The sequence below is a fragment of the Betta splendens genome, chromosome 17, assembly GCF_900634795.4.
Source record: "Betta splendens chromosome 17, fBetSpl5.4, whole genome shotgun sequence".
Taxonomy (NCBI): domain Eukaryota; kingdom Metazoa; phylum Chordata; class Actinopteri; order Anabantiformes; family Osphronemidae; genus Betta; species Betta splendens.
Genome location: NC_040897.2, coordinates 2,909,629 through 2,928,849, shown reverse-complemented (window position 1 = coordinate 2,928,849; position 19,221 = coordinate 2,909,629). Strand labels below are relative to the sequence as shown.

The following is a 19,221-nucleotide window of genomic DNA, read 5'->3' as shown; positions in this document are numbered from 1 at the left end:
GGTACAGCATCATGCTGTGCTTCAGGCACCACACTTTATGCTGAAAGCGACAGACCACGCCTCTCTCGCCTGCATTCACACAATGATAAGAAAGACTCACAATTATCGTCAGAGACAGCTTGTCAGTGGGACTAACCTGGAGCATCTCCTCTGATATGACATGGAGTTCTTACAGCATTCAGGTAAGGATTTGATGTCAGTTGTTAAGCCATCAGCTCAACAGGTGACATAAAGATCGGGTGTATCCAACTTAATGGAGTAAGCAGCATGTTATACATTTCCATGGACGTAGTGCTTGGCTTGTTGCATATTTTAACAGACCTTCCTGTACATGATTCCAGCACTTGGCTGTATGATGCTGTATGATTTGTTACTGTGGCATTTCCTGACAAAAGCCTGAGTGGAAGCTCGTTTTATACCCAAATGTGAACCCTTCCCGTTGTCCTTTAAATATTTGACTTGACTGTGCTTTGAAGTTTTACTTCATACCTACAGTATTTCATTAGTTGTGAGCCCAGGTTTACGTCTTCCCCAGGGCGATGACGCAACATCTTGGCACTAGGCAGCGTAGGCAGAGCCCTTCCATGTGACACACTTCTCCCTATACTCTGCTGTATGTATTCTGACTTACTTATTATGCATTACTGCCTCTGCTCCTGTATCTGATCTGTCCTCAGCTCCTCTAACATCTCATGCCCACAAAAAACATTCTCAGTTTGCCTGCTGCTGTTCAAGGCACTTCTCTCTGTTTCCACCTCTGATGTACAGTATAAGCCTATGCCTTCTTTATTTTAGGCCTCAAAGAAAAGTTACTGCCTTGTTTGGCCAGTAATATACAAATTATAAGCTTTTTATTTTTGATGTAATAGTGTTTCAGTGTGTTCTTTTCTTTTGTTTTAAGTAACCTGAAAAAAAGAGGTATTGTAGTTACCAGCTTCAGAAATCACAGATCTGCTTGTTTGAATCTATGTCAGTATAAGAAACAAATTACACTCATTCATTTGTTACAAAAGTTTACAAATGATTTCTTTACTTTGGCATTAAATGACCAAAGCTTGTGTGTCAACATAACATAAACATGGAAATGTAATGACTGCATTACAGCCAGAATCACCCACCCATATGATTTGTGACCTTCTATTATTATTTCAACATAAAATGATTTGGTCAAAAATCAGGTCATCAGACCTTGAATGCAGCCTAGACATCAGTACTTCAATGTCTCCTCATGCACAGAGTGTACGGATAAAGCTTCCACATCCATATTAGCCATGATACAATAATCAATAGCGGAAACGCCTCCGCTTCTCTTTAATACCTATGATGCCACACACAAGGTTTAATAAACAGTCATTTAAAATTTTAGGAATTTTGTTCTAACTTCCAGGAGGAAGCAGTTCTTTGGAGAGAAGCAGTGATTTGAAGGGAGGGGTTGAGCTGAGATGCTGTGTGTTTAGGGTTAACATCAGGGATGCCATAGTGGTGTCACAGAGCAGCACGATGAAGGACCCAAACACAGCACACACACGGATCTGAGTTTGTGGACATTTAATGAAAATCGTAGGTCAGACAGACAGAGGTTGTTACACAGGTTAACGAGATGATGGCAATGGTACAGACAGGGATCAGGCAAAGGCAGTCAGTCTCCAGACAAGGTTCAGCAACAAAAGCAGAGTCAAAAAACCAGAACAAGGGGAGCAGGCAAGGCAAGATGAAAACGAGACCTGGGACTGGTACACAACAGGACTTACTATGCATGAACGCTGGAGACTTGACACAGGAACGTGATCGAACAATCTGGCAAAGGACTGGAGGTGAGTACTGGTCTATATACAGAGTGCGATGACTGACTGAATGCAGGTGGTGATTCACATGACCGGGAGAATAAAGCAGGAACTAAACAGGACTGATCAAAACCGGAAGTACAGCAAAATAAAACAGGAAGTGATTACAAAGTAAAACAGGAAACGACTAAGAAAACTGAGTCCTGAGTTGTGACAAGCGGATGCTGTGACCATATGCATCTCGTCCTCTCTGTTTTTATTCATCTGGACAATAAAACTCCAAAGGTAAAGAGGATCATCACTGTTGCTTCTCCTTTTTTTTTCTCATCCTCATCAAGGAGCAGATCTTTTGACATTGACACGTTTTATTTTGTTCCAACAGCAGTGAGCTCCATCAGCTCTGCTGTGTTGAATGAACATTAACTAGGCTGAGTTAACACCAAAATGTCTGAACTGACCACTAGATGATAATGCTAGACCATCTGCAACAAGGGGCAATGACCGTGTGTCACTGTTTTTGGTGGTCTGTGACATACTGAGCTGTCTGTGGACTGTACGTAGCTAAACACCGCATAGGAGGATGTTCTTTTGATCCCACATAAGTAATGGTTTGAGATATCTCTGCACAAAATGCAGATCTTCTTTATATATCCTTATATACTATACTTTCATTCATAGCTTTTTCACTTGATTCAACAAACAAGAGTGTGACGGGAGTGTGTGACAGGAGACAGAATGTGCCTCATTGCCACATTTTGTCACCTAAACCACACAAACGCGGCTTCCTTTGACATTCTCATTATTACGTGATACAGTAGTTCCCTCACTTCTCTGCTCTTACCACACAGATGCACCTTATATAATTCTTTGGCATCTCAGCCAAACAATTACAGCCACTGATGCAGAGGTACTGGGTGAAGCAGACAATAACAGAATACAGTAGATTCAGTGCTGCTCTACAACACTGGATTGGTGACCACAGGAGACAAAGTTGTAATATCTTTATAATTAACTACAAGATTAAAATAATGCTAACAATATTCTGTCTTTGCAATGCAGCTATATTATGCAAATATTTCTAATTGCAACATTTTTTGTATGCAAGTACCGAAGGTGCTGCAGCATCTGTGGTTCACTGTGAAATGAAAGCATTGAAAACATTCACACTGTTTTATACGCTTCCTATCAGAATTCAGGGCTGGACTTGAGAAGCAGAGCTTGAGCCAGTAAAGGGGTGCCTCTAGAAAAGCTTCATTTACACATAAAGTAACAGTACCCAGAACACAAACTTAAACCACTAGTTGTCAGGAATGCTCGGGTGCTGGACCCACATGCACAGCGCAGACACGCTGATCAGTCGATAAACAACTTTATTGTGCAACGTAGTCAGGGCAATCCAGGTCATACACGATTGGTCTCAGGCAAAGGCACAAAAGGAGCAGGCAAACTCGATTCCGGGGACAGGCAAGGTTTCGGTGACTAATGAGCTGGGCAGAGGTACAGACAAGGAGTGAGCTATATCGTGGTCAGACAGTCAGGAACGTTACCAATATCTCGAGGCGTAGGTACAGACAGGGTGCAGGCAAGAATCGGCGGCCAGGTACAGACAGGATCATGCAACATGGTAAGCTATACTAGAACGCTGGAAAGTGATATGGAAACTCAACAATCTGGCTTCTGACTGCTGGATAATGTGGGGTTTAAATACTTACTTAATATTGACAGGTGTGCATGGTGAACCGGGGATAGCATGGGAAACCGGGATGATCTGGATGAAACAGGAAGTCCTTAAAAATAAAACAGGAACTGGAAACTGGAGCCAAAACATGACAACATGAATGAAAGCAAAGTCCTTTCAAAATAAAACCGGAAACAAAAACCTAGATCCTGACACTAGTTAACTCTCATAATAGATGAACTTTGGCTCGTGATGGGAAACAGATGTGGAAGAGGAGAAATAGATGTGGAAGAGGGGAAAAAAGGCATACAGTAGCGGTCCATGTGAGTGTAGCACACACCGTGAGCATCAACCACATGGCCTTGCTGGTAATCAGACAGTTAACTTGGTCCATAAAGTCATAAATCTTAACACAAAAGTCAGGAGGATGCAGGAGGAGGAATCACACTGGCTGAGGTCTGTGACAGGCAGGGAACATGAAGTGTCACTGAAGTAGGCAGTACCGTGGAGCGGAAGCAACGGGGAATCTCCTAAACCATTTCTATCTCAAACCTTGTGGGCAAACACACAATCTCAGTTCCCTCTTCACACTGTGACAAACCAAACATACTCTAGAGCAGAACTTGACATGACAACATTTCACTGCTGACTTGAATGTGACTTCTGTTTTCAGCGCTAACCTCAGCAGCTCTTTTGGAGCTAATTTGTCATGTTTTCCATCACAGACAAAATACTTGATGAATCAGACGGAATCAAAGTGAAGGTGGACTCAGCAGCACTGAGCAACCAAAGACAGGCACCTACTGACTTCAGCAACATCTACAGCAAAGGTAAGAGCTCAGGCTTCCCCCGTCAGATCCTCTAAATATAACTGTGTATTTACCTTAGTTCAAGGTTCAATAACATATGATGTGGGATCATTAGTAAATGTTTAAGTAGGTGAAATATCCATCGTGACCAGTGACACACACAAGTATGAAGAATATGTTCATGAAACGCTAACCATGTCTGTTCTATGTGTTCTATGTAACAACAGGAGCGTTACTTTTTTCCTTTGCTTTTCTTTAAGAACCACATTTGTCACGCTCTGATTCTGTTTTGTATGATGTGTCTTTGTTTCATGAGGACAAATCCCAGATCAGGGATTACATCAGGGTTTCCTCGCACCCTGACTAAACTCATCCTTGACTTAGTAACAAGCAGCATTTCAACCACCAGTTCAACCCAGTTAACCTCTAGTTATCAGTGAGCCAACACTTATCTGGATTCAATTACTGTAAACTAGGTTGCACAGAAGCAGATTGAATCAATACAAATTATTCAAGATTAAAGGTTCAAAATATAAATCTCACTGTTCAGCTTTTGGCTGCTCTCAAGGATCAGTGAAAGTGGTCTGGGTCCCTGGAACGACAATATACTGTCAGGAATGGCAGAGAGAGGACCCAAATGCACAGTGCCGACGCCGTAGACAGATGGTATGCGTAAAAGGGCTTTAATACAGAAATCGTAGTCACAGACAGTCCAGGTCATTCACGTATGGGCACAAGGATTGAGGCACAGAGGGAGCAGGCGTAATCAGGTCCAGTTAACAGGCAGGGTTCAGTAACAGAATAAACAGAGTACGGTACCGGTCAGGATCAGGCGAGAAACAGCGGTTGGGAACTTGGAACAGGGTCGAAGATGAGGTAAACTGAACAGGGGTGATGATTAAACTAAGACAGGTGTGTGTAATGCAAACCGGAAGTAAGACTAGTATTGACACAGTGAGAACAGAAACCGGGAATACTACAAAATAAAACAGGAAATGAAAACTGGAACCAAAACATGGATGACAAACTAAGTCCTTTTAAAAATAAAACTGAAAACGAAAACTTAGACCATGGCATATATAGATATGTATGATATTATACAGATTTATACAAATACATTAAATTATATTATACATGTACATATTTTGGTTTAGGGTGGAATGACCACCTATATGAAACAACAAATTACCAGGTCCCCAAGCCTTGTAGACTTACTGCCCAGTAGAAAGGATCTCCGGTGGCATTCTGTGGAGCACCTAATACTGATCAGCCTCACGCTGAAGGTGCTCCTCTGTCCAGCCACACACTATGTAGGGGGTGGGAGGTGTTGTCTAGGATAGAGAGGAGTTGGACCAGCATCCCCCTCTCAGCTACAGCATGTAGGGGTCCAGCTCCACCCACAGAACAGAACCAGCCCTCCTGATCAGTTTGTCCAGTCTGTTACTATCAGCTACATTCATGCAGACCACAGCGTAAAACACTACACTGGACCCACAGACTCATAGAACATCCTCAGCATGGAGCTTCTGATGTTAAAGAACCTGAGCCTCCTCAGGAAGTACATCCTGCTCTGAGCCTTCTTGTTCACGACTGAGGAGTTTATTGTCCAAATACACTCCCAGGTGTAGCCTGTAAAGGTCCAGTCTCAGGCAAGCACTGTGGACTTCAGGTGTTAAACAGTTTTCAACCAGGTGTGATCCTCTGTCCTCTTGGTGGCAACAAGCCCTCGACATGGTAAATGTCGTCAAAATATGAGAAATAATGAAACACATTTTCTTTTTATATAATTTATTCTCAAACAAGTATGTATTTAATTCGCAAAATAAAATTTTTAAATTTTTAAATTAGCAAAAATAATCTTTTAATCTCTCAGACTTTTTCTCTTGGCAGAGAAAATCATGGCAGTCCATAAAAAGCTGCTGCTCTCTGAGTTAGGTCCATGTATGTTCAGTTTAAACAACACTGTGAACCAGGTACAATTATCTACACCTGCCTTGACCTAGCTGCTCCTTTTTCACTTCATTCAGATTCCTTCATTCAGCTTTTGAAGAACCAGGTCAAGGATAGGTTTAACCTGGACAAGTGGAAAATCACAGCTTTGTGCCTCTTCTTGGATTTGTGGTTTGTTAATGTGTGCCTGGTAACATTGACAGTTATCATCATCATCAATTACTGCAGTTACTGGTCCAACCGTCCTGTCTGTGTTCAGTTACTGCCTGTTGTTATTGCAGACAGCGGCCCACATCGACCTTGGGTCAATGCGTCCTTTATTAACAACAACAACATTCCTCCGATGTTAAGCAACTACTGTTTGTCTTTGTGTGAACAGACCTGCTCCCAGCTTCGGGCGGTGAAGAGGTGACCAAAGAATTTTTACAGGAGCTTCTAAATGTCTTGCTTGGTTATATCTGCAAGACAAATCAAAGGAGTACAAAGGTATTAAAAATATGAACTAGTAAAAAATAGTAAAGATTATCTGTTATTGAATTACATTATGCTTTTGACATTATTTGAAATAATTTACATTTAGAAAATTAAACATGAACTACAACCAAGCTGTTCTTGTTTGAAGGTCCTGGACTACCATCATCCTCATCAACTCAAGGAGGGACTGGAAGGCTTCACTCTGCAGCTGACAGACCAACCAGAAACCTTGGAGCAGATACTAGTGGACTGTAGAGACACACTCAAGTATGGTGTCAATTCAGGTGAGTGTGTTTCTGTAAAATGGACATTTTCCAATACAGATAAGCAAATGTTCAGAATGTAGAAATAATAAACCCATACAAGAAAAACCCTGCATGACTCACTTGGCTTGGTAGCTGTGGGTCTTCATCTGAACTTATTCATATCTTGCCCTTTGACCTCTTTGTTCTTACAGGCCATCCTCGATTCTTCAACCAGCTGTCCTCTGGTTTAGATCTGATCGGTCTAGCTGGCGAGTGGTTGACCTCTACAGCCAACTGTAACATGTAAGAGCTCATGAGCAATATTGGAAAGTACCTGAACACATTTACTGAACTTATGTCACGGACTCAAGGCAGCGGACCCACACGCACAGCGGAGACAAGGCTCAGTGCACAACAGGGTTTATTCACGCTCGTGGTCAGGCAGGCAAGGGTCGGTACACAGATCAGGCAGGTTCAGTACAGACAGGGTCTAGACAAGCGGTGGTCAAGGCAGGCTAGGGTCAAACTCACGGCACGGCAGGATCAGAGATGAGACGAGAATCTGGGTCAGGAGAAGCGAGGTCATACACAGGTTCACGATCATGAGAATAACGCTGGATTGCTGGCTGATACACAAAGACAATCTGGCAAGGTGCAGGGCTGAGGGGTGGTGCTTAAATACCGAGTGAAGATGATGGCTGGATAGTTAGCAGGTGAGTAATTAGTAACAGGGCACAGGTGCGTCAAACTAAAACCGGAGGTAAAGCTGGAACTGAAAACATGGGCACTGAACAGGAAGTGGTACAAAATAAAACCGGAAATGATTGAGTGCAGTTGCTAAATGACCTGGACTGTGACAGAACCCCCCCGTCTAGGGCGGATTCCCAGACGACCAACAGAAAACCAAGAAAAAAAAAGGAAAACACAGCTAAGCAGGAGGGGCGACGGACTAGAACACACATGAGAATGAAGACACAAGAAATGAGTGGCAGAGAACAGAACCAAGTCTATGAGGTGAGTCCATGAATAATGAGTCCATGATGGATGGTAGCAAAGTTCAGGCACTCCCTCAAGGGGGGGTGGTGACGAGGAGAGTCACGGCCGTGCAGCCGCCAGACCGAGACGGCACATCTTATGCCCGGAGACAAGGCTAGAGTTCTAGGAGGCCGACGTCGAAACATGCTGCCTCCAGTGGCCAAACGCATGCGCCGGTGCTCTCCAGACCGGGGGTGCTCCAGGGGACTGCGAAGACGCGGCGGTCGGCAGTGCCAGAGCCCGCGCCATCGTCGAAGCAGGAAACAGCGACCTCCAGGTAGGTGGTCGCCTCCGGAACCGGCCAGCCGAGGTGGCCGACGACGCAGGAGGCAGCGCCATCCCTGCCACAGGATTCGCCAAGGACCTGGCCCTCCGTCGGGCAGGCGAGGCGAAAGCTGGCGGGAAGCCGGGAACAGCGACGAAGACAGGCGTGGAGACAAAGCCGGAACCAGGGGCAGACGTGGAGGCGAGGCTGGGACCAGAGACGAGGACCGACGTGGAGACGAGGCCGGGACCAGAGGCGAAGACGGACGTGGAGACGAGGCCGGAACCAGAGGCGAAGACGAACGTGGAGACGAGGCAGGAACCAGAGACGAAGTCGGACGTGGAGACGAGGCAGGACCCAGAGGCGAAGTCGGACGTGGAGACGAGGCAGGGACCAGAGGCGAAGACGGACGTGGAGACGAGGCAGGGACCAGAGGCGAAGACGGACGTGGAGACGAGGCAGGAACCAGAGGCGAAGACGGACGTGGAGACGTGGCCGGCACCGGGCCTCCAGGAGTGGAGACAGACGTGTCCGGGACCGGACCACCAGGAGCTGAGACAGACGTGTCCGGGGCCGGACCACCAGGAGCTGAGGCGAACGTGTCCGGGACCGGACCACCAGGAGCTGAGACAGACGTGTCCGGGACCGGACCACCAGGAGCTGAGACAGACGTGTCCGGGGCCGGACCACCAGGAGCTGAGGCGAACGTGTCCGGGGCCGGACCACCAGGAGCTGAGGCGAACGTGTCCGGGACCGGACCACCAGGAACTGCACCTGCACACATTGGCACAAAAACCACAGGGACCAGGGGCGGACCGACCACCTCCTCCGGGAGGTCGGGAGGAGACGGAGCTGGACCGACCTCCTCCGGGAGGTCGGCAGGAGACGGAGCTGGACCGACCTCCTCCGGGAGGTCGGCAGGAGACGGAGCTGGACCGACCTCCTCCGGGAGGTCGGCAGGAGACGGAGCTGGACCGACCTCCTCCGGGAGGTCGGCAGGAGACGGAGCTGGACCGACCTCCTCCGGGAGGTCGGCAGGAGACGGAGCTGGACCGACCTCCTCCGGGAGGTCGGCAGGAGACGGAGCTGGACCGACCTCCTCCGGGAGGTCGGCAGGAGACAGAGCTGGACCGACCTCCTCCGGGAGGTCGGCAGGAGACAGAGCTGGACCGACCTCCTCCGGGAGGTCGGCAGGAGACAGAGCTGGACCGACCTCCTCCGGGAGGTCGGCAGGAGACAGAGCTGGACCGACCTCCTCCGGGAAGTCGGCAGGAGCCGCAACAGACGCTGCGGCAGACGCTGCGGCAGACGCTGCGGCCGGAACGACCCCCTCCTGGGGATCGTCGGGGGCTGCAGCCTCCGAGGGGTCGACAGTGGCAGGAACTAGAACGACGTCCTCCTCAGGGGAGCCGACAGGAACTGGGACTAGAACGGCCTCTACTTGGCCGACAGGAACTAGAACGGCGTCCTCCTCTGAGGAGCCGACAGGAACTGGGACTAGAACGGCCTCTACTTGGCCGACAGGAACTAGAACGGCGTCCTCCTCAGGGGAGCCGACAGGAACTGGGACTAGAACGGCCTCTACTTGGCCGACAGGAACTAGAACGGCGTCCTCCTCGGAGGAGCCGACAGGAACTGGGACGGCCTCAATATGGCCGACAGGAACAGGGGCGGCCTCAACATGGCCGACAGGAACAGGGGCGGCCTCAACATGGCCGACAGGAACAGGAACGGCCTCAATATGGCCGACAGGAACGGGAACAGGAACTGAGACCTGGTGTGGCTGGCCAGAGGTGCCTGCTAGCTGGCGTAAAGATGGGGCTTGAATTTGGCGTGGCGGAGCCGAGGCTTGAGCTGCTGCAGGCGGGGCTGAGGCTTGAGCTGCTGCAGGCGGGGCTGAGGCTTGAGCTGCTGCAGGCGGGGCTGAGGCTTGAGCTGCTGCAGGCGGGGCTGAGGCTTGAGCTGCTGCAGGCGGGGCTGAGGCTTGAGCTGCTGCAGGCGGGGCTGGAGCTGGAGCTGCTGCAGGCGGGGCTGGAGCTGGAGCTTGGCAAGGCTGAGGTGAGGCTAGGGCGGGAGTTGCTGCCGCCAGTGATGCAGCCAGGGACGCTGGGGCCCGTGGTGCAGCCAGAGACGCTGGGGCCCGTGGTGCAGCCTTAGACGCTGGGGCCCGTGGTGCAGCCTTAGACGCTGGGGCCAGTGGTGCAGCCTTAGACGCTGGGGCCAGTGGTGCAGCCTTAGACGCTGGGGCCAGTGGTGCAGCCTTAGACGCTGGGGCCAGTGGTGCAGCCTTAGACGCTGGGGCCAGTGAGGCAGACTAGACGCGGGGCCAGTGGGGCAGCCTTAGACGCTGGGGCCAGTGAGGCAGACTTAGACGCTGGGGCCAGTGAGGCAGACTTAGACGCTGGGGCCAGTGAGGCAGACTTAGACGCTGGGGCCAGTGAGGCAGACTTAGACGCTGGGGCCAGTGAGGCAGACTTAGACGCTGGGGCCAGTGAGGCAGACTTAGACGCTGGGGCCAGTGAGGCAGACTTAGACGCTGGGGCCAGTGAGGCAGACTTTGATGCAGGAACGGGTGCAGGTTCTGATGCGGGAACGGGTGCAGGCTCCGATGCGGGAACGGGTGCAGGCTCCGATGCAGGAACGGGTGCAGGCTCTGATGCAGGAACGGGTGCAGGCTCTGATGCAGGAACGGGTGCAGGCTCTGATGCAGGAACGGGTGCAGGCTCTGATGCAGGCTCTGATGCAGGAACGGGTGCAGGCTCTGATGGGGGTTCAATGAAACCCAGGGCCTCGCGCAGCGCAGGCTTCCGAGCGATGAGCAGGGCGGCTTCACGGAAGCGACGCTCCTTGATTACCGGGTCGGTCTCTGCCTCGGCGGAGTTTAGACAGTGCGCAAACAGGAACAGGACTGGAGGGGTGCATTGGGCACGGATCCGTTGGAGGATGCTGTCCGGGATGCCAGCGATGGAGGTGGGTATGTCGTCCAATGGGGCGAGAGTGCCCTCTGCTGGCGAAGGAGGCAGTCTGATTTCCGTGACCGAGTCTTCTGGAGCCTGGACAGGGGAAACCGGCTGTCGTCGACGCCGTCTGGACCTCCGACGACTAGCTGTGGACTTCACCTCCTCAACCGCCAGGGCTGAAGCAGGAGCCGGGACCACGGTACGGACTGGATCTGCCTGAGTGGCAACAGGGGAGTGAGCTTGACTCGACTGAGCCGCGACAGGAACGTGAGCTTGGTTCGACTGAGCAGCGACAGGAACGTGAGCTGGGCTTGACTGGGTGACGACGGGAACGTGAGCTTGGCTTGACTGGGTGACGACGGGAACGTGAGCTTGGCTTGACTGAGCGACTACGGGAGCGCTTTCCGGTGCAGCAGGAACAGCTGATGAGACGCAGGCGGGCGCCGCGCGCAGAGCGCGTGCCAAATCCCTCCGTACTGCCTGGAGTTTCTCAAAAAGCGTCTGCACCTCCGGGTAGTCAAGCCACCAGAATTCCTCCTCCAGGATAGCAATCGCTTGTGTTATAACGCGGAGCCGCGCCTTCAGACTGGGGGCTTCCGCGTAATTCTTCGCAAGCTCCCCGAAGCACCAGCGGAGGTCCTCCGGCAGCCTCGAGCAGGTAAACACCATCGCGACTCTGCGTCGTCCGAGTACACAAAACAAAAAATCCCTTGCAGCCCTTAAACTGATGCAAGACGCCGGCTGGGTCCGAGTGTGGCCAGATTGTACTGTCACGGACTCAAGGCAGCGGACCCACACGCACAGCGGAGACAAGGCTCAGTGCACAACAGGGTTTATTCACGCTCGTGGTCAGGCAGGCAAGGGTCGGTACACAGATCAGGCAGGTTCAGTACAGACAGGGTCTAGACAAGCGGTGGTCAAGGCAGGCTAGGGTCAAACTCACGGTACGGCAGGATCAGAGATGAGACGAGAATCTGGGTCAGGAGAAGCGAGGTCATACACAGGTTCACGATCATGAGAATAACGCTGGATTGCTGGCTGATACACAAAGACAATCTGGCAAGGTGCAGGGCTGAGGGGTGGTGCTTAAATACCGAGTGAAGATGATGGCTGGATAGTTAGCAGGTGAGTAATTAGTAACAGGGCACAGGTGCGTCAAACTAAAACCGGAGGTAAAGCTGGAACTGAAAACATGGGCACTGAACAGGAAGTGGTACAAAATAAAACCGGAAATGATTGAGTGCAGTTGCTAAATGACCTGGACTGTGACAACTTATTCTTTACAACCACAATTTTCAATGAACTTTGTTCTTGTTGGTTTCTGTCATCTTCTTCTGCCTTAGCTGTCTACTTCCTTTTCCTGTTTGGTCTAATCATGCCAATCACCTACACCTGCTTCCCCATCAGTAAATGGAGGTTAATGTAGCAGTTAACAATAAGCACAGCACTAAAAACTGGAGTTTAGATTATCACAGTTTAAACACACTCAGCATTTTCGGTAACAAAGCAGCAGCAGCAAATGTGGCAGCAACACAAGGAACACACAAACAAGTCCAACAATCTCTCAGGGAGACAAGACGCACATCTGCTGATTTCAGATATACCTAATGAGCATTGGGTGGTCTCAGTACCCAGGTTATAGTAATCACCAAGCACATCTCAGCAGTTTCCTACAGTCGGTTCACTCAGTGTTCTATCACTGACAATGACAATGACAGCTACATACCAGCGGCTCTCAATCATCAGCCATGCTTGTTTCTATCGATCCACTAACTCTAGTTAGAAATCAGACAGGTCTGTAGAAGAGCGAAGAATGTGCAGACTTGTATGTAGATTACAGAAGTAAGAACAACAGCTACTCTACAACTATTCATCATCTTCATGTGAAAGAGAAGCACTATCACTGTCATACCCTACAGACAGAGGACAGGTGGTTCAAACTCTTGAACCATGTATGCCTTAAGGCACCTACACAGCATTCCTTTCATCCTTTCATCCTTAAAGCTGTGACGCACATCAAAGCCAGATGGAACAAAATCCTTCCAACGAATAACCATTGGAATGCTAAGGACTTCATCCACAGGCAATGAAACCAGTTTGTCCATTTGTCCGTCATTCAGCCAGTCAGTCAGTCAGCCAGTTTCCAAGCCAGTCAGTCAGTTTGTCCATCTGTCTGTCCTATGTTCAGCCAGCCACAAGATATGGCTTTAAAACACTGTGTACTGTACAATCTTGTATAGACATATTTAATAATTTCATGTGTTCATGGTTTTTAGAGCTGTTATGTAAAAACATGGAGGAAGCCAGGCATGTGTGTCGATGCAATACGATACTACAATACCTTGTCTTTACAGGTTCACGTATGAAGTGTCTCCTGTCTTCATTCTCATGGAGGAGGTTTTGCTGAAGAAGATGCAAGACATCGTAGGATGGTCAAAAGATGAAGGAGACGGACTTTTCTGTCCAGGTCAGACATGGATAGAAAAACAACCTCTGTTGGACTAAATTCTTAAAGAAATTGTTGAATATTTTTATACAATTGTAATAAGAGCAAAAACCAACCCACTGATTATTTTTAATATCTACCAAAACAATTCACTTGCTTTAGAAATAGAACAGAAAAAACCTGAGCTAAAAGCTGAGACTAAGTGCAGCGACTTCAGAGATGCTGTTGGTCCATGTGTAGACATCCCACTGTGATGAGTGTGACAGTGTTGGAACTTAGTTACATAACGCAACAGAGCCGTGGCTGCTACCGCTCCATTACTGTGTCTTGTGCAGGAGGCTCCATATCCAACCTTTACAGCATTCTGGTGGCCAGGTATCACTTCTACCCAGAGGTGAAGACCAGAGGGATGAGAGCCCTGCCTCGACTGGCACTCTTCACCTCAGAACATGTAACAACTCTGATTCTTACACTCAGTTGGACATAAAGTGAGAAGCATGTCGAAATAACCTCTCTCTATCTCCAGGTTTTAGTCACGTGCTTCATGACCTCACTTTTAAAATGGCAATTTTCACTTTCTTGTGTTACTTAATTAATTTGTGTTTGAAGTGAGACTTTCCTCCACGCAGAGTCACTACTCGATAAAGAAGTCTGCCGCCGTGCTGGGGTTTGGCAGCGAGAACGTGATCGTGGTGAAATGTGATGAAAGGTGGGTGAGTGCACAGCTGTTGGTAGCTGACAAAAGGAATGTTTGCCCACCTGTAAAGGCCTTATTTGATTTTACTACCTGGAACCTCACAGTTAGAATGGGTCAGTTGTGTGAGGATGGTAATGGACATGTTCAACAAAGAGCAGTCTAAGCTTTGAAGAGTTGCTCACTGCTCTTTCATTTCTCCAGAGTATCAGCCCCATGTGCTGCATTAACAGGCTCATTGTCAGAGCATAATCAAATGCTTTAGTACTGTATGCACAGGTATTATTCACTAAAGCTTTGTCATCCTTTGTGCTTTAAGAGGCAAAATGATTCCTGTTGAACTTGAGTCTTCCATCATTGCAGCTGAAGAAAAGGTATGAAGAGGCTTAGAGATGATGTGTTCCACTGATTAGGTTATCATGGTCCAGAAATCATTCCCACCAAAACATATGTTTTCCTCTCCCCAGGACTTGGTTCCATTCTATGTGAATGCCACAGCCGGCACCACGGTGTATGGAGCCTTTGATCCTTTGGATGCCATTGCAGACATCTGTCACAGACACGACCTGTGGATGCATGTTGATGTAAGCTTTCGCCTCATCTGTTCTTCTATCTTCTGTCCATCTGCAGCTAAAAGTGCTTTGATTGTCTGAACTGAAACTTCATTATAAACACTGGAAACCATATCTCAGCCTCATAATGTGGTCCGGTCACAGCTGCTGATGTTCCAGGGGTGCAAACATGCTGCAAAGCTGGACACTAGACTTCTATTATTGTTGTAACTGTCCACACACTTTGCATCGGAAACATTTACCTCACGCTTTCTCACTTAGTAAACACATGAAGCTCATCCATGTAAACACAGAGTTAACTAAACTAACTACAAGCTAATAATAGACTGTGACGCATAGAACGTCTAAGTGTTTGTTTCTTATTTTCAAAAAAAATCTGCATTTTATTACAGAACATCTCACTCTGTCACTTAAATACAATAATGGCTTGACAGTTGTCAGTTTAGGGACACAGGCTTGCATTGTATGTATTGTATGTATGTAAGTCAGTGCTGTGAGTGTGTGTGTCCATGCAGGCAGCGTGGGGGGGAGGCCTGCTAATGTCAGACAGGCACAGGATGAAACTGAAGGGCATTGAGCGGTAACTGCACCAACACACAGCCTCACTAACACACATAGCAAAAATAACCTCCACAAAACACCTGAGTTCACTGGACGAGTCAGCGTGACGGCGTCTTGAGGTTTGTTACCTTCTTTTCTTTCAGAGCCTGGTCTGTAACATGGAATCCTCATAAGATGATGGGGGTCCCTCTGCAGTGCTCTGTCATACTGATCAAGAAGAGGGTAAGAAACTATCACATAACAGGATCAACAGCATGTCAGGGGAGGTCCATGAAGCCAGTAAGCACCAAGGCTGTGTTTCTTGGGCTGTGTGAAGGCAGACCCTTGTCTACGTGTACATCACAGGGTTAAGGATTCTGAACAGACTAATAAGCAAAATGACCTGTTTCCTGACTGGTTTCACTGCTTCTTCTCTGTGCAGGGTCTCCTACAGGAGTGTAATGAGTTGGGGGCTGAGTACCTTTTCCAGAGAGACAAACCCTATGATGTGAGCTATGACACTGGAGATAAGAGCATCCAGTGTGGCCGACATGTTGACGTGTTCAAATTTTGGCTCATGTGGAAGGCAAAGGTAACAATGCTTAGTACAGTAAGCCCATTGCAAAGCCAGAACATACTGTATTACAACTGCTCTAGCAAACGTCATCTCACTAAAGCACACAGACTCACATGCACGGTCCAATGTCTGTGATCAGTCTCAAGGTTTTAATGGACAGGCAAAGGCAGGTCAAAAAGGCGACGGTCAGGTTCACAGCGGTTACAGAGGTACAGCACAAGGTTACAAGCAGCCAGCAGGAGGTGGTCAAAAACAGGCTTGGTCAAAACACAGGCAGGCAGAAGCGATGGTACAAAGGGTGCAGGCAGGAACTGGGTCAAGGCTCGGTTGAGACTATACTAGAAAACGCTGGAATGCTGGCAATAAAGAAGATGCAATCTGGCAACTGGTCGGTAAAGGCAGAGATACTGTAAGACTGGTAGGCTGTCTGGAAAATAAAATAAGAAGTAAGACAGGAAGTGTTTAATAACATGGTGAAGACTCTCCATTCCTGACACAAACAGTGTTTTACTGTCCAGGTTACAAGTTCGGGAAAAAAAGAATGTAAGAGAAATACACAGGTGCAAATAAGGTTGTTGATAAATCAATAAAATGTCCACAAAATAGCTCAAATATCTATCACATACATAAGGCATGTTCTCTGTGAGAATAGAATTCAAAAGGTATATTAAGAATTAAAAGTAGGATTTTACATTTGAGTATTTTTCTCTGACTGTGGCTCAGTTGTGTCGTAGCTAGACAACATGGGCCAGTTCTGGGCCAGAGCAGAGCTCTGTGGTAACCTTTTAATGTCAATCATCAATCAGTATCATATATTAGCATTTAAGATAATGTTATCGTTGGACTGAAATAATTCACTGAGAAGAATTTACACAGAGGTGGCAGTATAGTTCAATCAAATATCTGTGAATATATTCTAGTTAGTGGGTCAAAAGTATTCAAAGACAGAGATACAGAGTCACATCTCCTGTAGGAGAGTGTCAGCTCCACGTGGAACCCAGGATTCTATCAGGGACACAAGTCATGTCTCTCATCCAGGTCTCGTAATTCAACCCAGCTCAAGGCTTGGGAGGGGTTTTAACCCTCCATCCTACATCAGCTAGAGGGCTGATATCAATAATCCTCATCACTGCTTTGTTCTCAGTGGAGCCAGATGACTTGACTTGTTTACCTAAAGGGAAATGCTTTTCCAAATATCCCTTTAGGCTCCTGCACAGTGAACATTTCTCACAAATTTGCTTTTGACAGAAATACAAAGTTCAAGAACAGAAACTCTTCCTGCACTAAGACTAATACTAATACAGTACAACTCCAAGCTGTATAAACTTGCTTATTGGATTTGATGCATATCAAGTGATGTGTATTAGTGTAATGAGGGAGGATGTGGCCTAAGGAGATCAATCAATCTTTTACAGAGATTCAGCACTCTCGAAATATCTAAGATATTGGGCCGTAATCACAGAACCATTAACCATCCATTTTGTAGCTAATAGTCAACAGGATTGTTTTGTAGAAGAAGAAACTCGTCAAGAGAGGTCAATGCCACCCTAAATTCCATCAGTATGTGGACTTTGCAATGAGAGGGGAAAACGTGCTGGATGTCCTTTATGCAAACATTCCCGGTGCACATTGAGAAGAGCCCTGCCCACACTTCAGCAACTTAGACCACATCTCTGCTATTTCCGGCATACAGACCACTCATCAAGCGTTCCAAACCAGTTCTGAAGCAGGTCAAAACGTGGCCACCAGGAGACATCTCTGCTCTTCAGGACTGTTTTGAGAACACTGAATAGAACATGTTGAAGAAGGCTGCAACTTACGGTGACTTCACCGACTCTGAGGAGGACGCGTCATAGGTGACCAGCTACATCTACAGCAATGACGTCACTGTCTCCAAGACCATCATTTCATGTCTAGACCAGAAACAGACGATTACTGAAGAGGTGCGAGCACTAAAGACCCAAGACTCCACCTTCAGGGTGGTGGACAAGCTGGCTCTAAGATCAGCAAGGGCCAAACTGTCCCGGGCGAAACGCACTCAAGCACAGAGAATCCACAACCACTTCAGAGACAGCGGTGACACACGACACATGTGGCAGGGCTTACAAGCCATCAGCTACAGGTCTCTACTGTATCACCTGCCTGTGATAGCGACAGCCCACTTCCAGATACGTAGAACAGCTTCTAGGTTCTGTTCGACAGACAGAACAGTGTGATGTGAGATTACATCACACTGTTGGACATTAGACCTACTCCACCCACTCCATCTGGCCCTGACACAACTCGACAAGATCACACTTACAATCGAATGCTATATACTGATTTCATATCAGCATTCAACACCATTATCCCCCAACACCTGATCAGGAAGTTGAGCCTGTTGGGCCTTAACACCTCCCTCTGCATTTGGATACTGGATTTTCTGACCAGAAGACTTGAGTCAGTGCTCATCAGGAACTGCACCTCCAGCTCCACCACACTGAGCACTGGGGCCCTCCAGGGCTGTGTACTCAGTGCTGGAACTCAAATGGGCACATCCGTTACACAAACTCTTCACCCTCCTGCCAAAAGGTCCAGAAGGATTTGGGCACTCGTATCCAGACTGCGTATCACCTTCTCTACATAAACAAGACACACACACACACACACACACACACACACACACACACACACACACACACACACACACACACACACACACACACACACACACACACACACACACACACACACACACACAAATATCACTCAGACAATATCAAATAATTGATAAACATTACACACTTCTGAAAATGCCCTTTTGCGCGTTATTTTTACCACCTGTTATTTCACAGTAGTATTTCTTAGTAGTAGTAGTGTTAGTACTAATGGTAGTAGTAATACGCCATCATCATCAAATATATGTTGTAATTTATGTTGCATGTACATAGCCCCTTGGTCCCGGAGGAACGTTGTTCCGTCCCACTGCATACCAAATAGTATATGGTCGAAATGACAAAAAACTTGATTTGATTTGACTTAAGGTGACACTGTCTGCAGCTGACACAACGCCTTGGTGCAGAGAAAGAATCCAGCATGGATCAGGATCAGGTACAAGACCTGGAACTGTAGATGGAGGTGAGCAGTGTGGCAAACCCTGAGCCCTTAATTCCCTTCGATGGTTTTTTCTTCAGCTGAGGAAAGTTTCGGAAA

The 19,221-nt window shown here is 47.8% G+C and overlaps 1 protein-coding gene and 1 long non-coding RNA gene across 5 annotated transcripts in view; one reads left to right on the top strand and one right to left on the bottom strand.

Annotated features, from left to right (window-relative positions):
• Window positions 1-56: 56 nt before the first annotated feature.
• gad3 (glutamate decarboxylase 3) overlaps window positions 57-19,221 on the top strand; it is a 28,540-nt gene continuing 9,375 nt past the window's right edge. The window contains exons 1-13 of one of the 4 annotated variants that reach the window (XM_029130822.3): window positions 57-182; window positions 4,188-4,292; window positions 6,601-6,707; window positions 6,844-6,979; window positions 7,153-7,243; window positions 13,555-13,667; window positions 13,982-14,097; window positions 14,276-14,355; window positions 14,660-14,714; window positions 14,808-14,924; window positions 15,428-15,492; window positions 15,617-15,695; window positions 15,895-16,044. In XM_029130822.3, the coding sequence (XP_028986655.1) occupies window positions 161-182; window positions 4,188-4,292; window positions 6,601-6,707; window positions 6,844-6,979; window positions 7,153-7,243; window positions 13,555-13,667; window positions 13,982-14,097; window positions 14,276-14,355; window positions 14,660-14,714; window positions 14,808-14,924; window positions 15,428-15,492; window positions 15,617-15,695; window positions 15,895-16,044 (1,236 nt within the window). In that variant the 5' untranslated portion in view covers window positions 57-160. Of the gene's footprint in view, window positions 183-1,516; window positions 1,815-2,963; window positions 3,409-4,187; window positions 4,293-6,600; window positions 6,708-6,843; window positions 6,980-7,152; window positions 7,244-13,554; window positions 13,668-13,981; window positions 14,098-14,275; window positions 14,356-14,659; window positions 14,715-14,807; window positions 14,925-15,427; window positions 15,493-15,616; window positions 15,696-15,894; window positions 16,045-19,221 lie in introns of those variants that run through there. The other 3 variants (XM_029130820.3, XM_029130821.3, XM_055503700.1) reach the window with 3 other exon arrangements.
• On the bottom strand, window positions 6,208-7,220 carry LOC121201766 (uncharacterized). Its single transcript, XR_005896867.2, has 3 exons — window positions 7,082-7,220; window positions 6,824-6,991; window positions 6,208-6,679 (listed from the first exon to the last, which is right to left on the bottom strand). It is a non-coding gene; the product is annotated as an uncharacterized LOC121201766 (long non-coding RNA).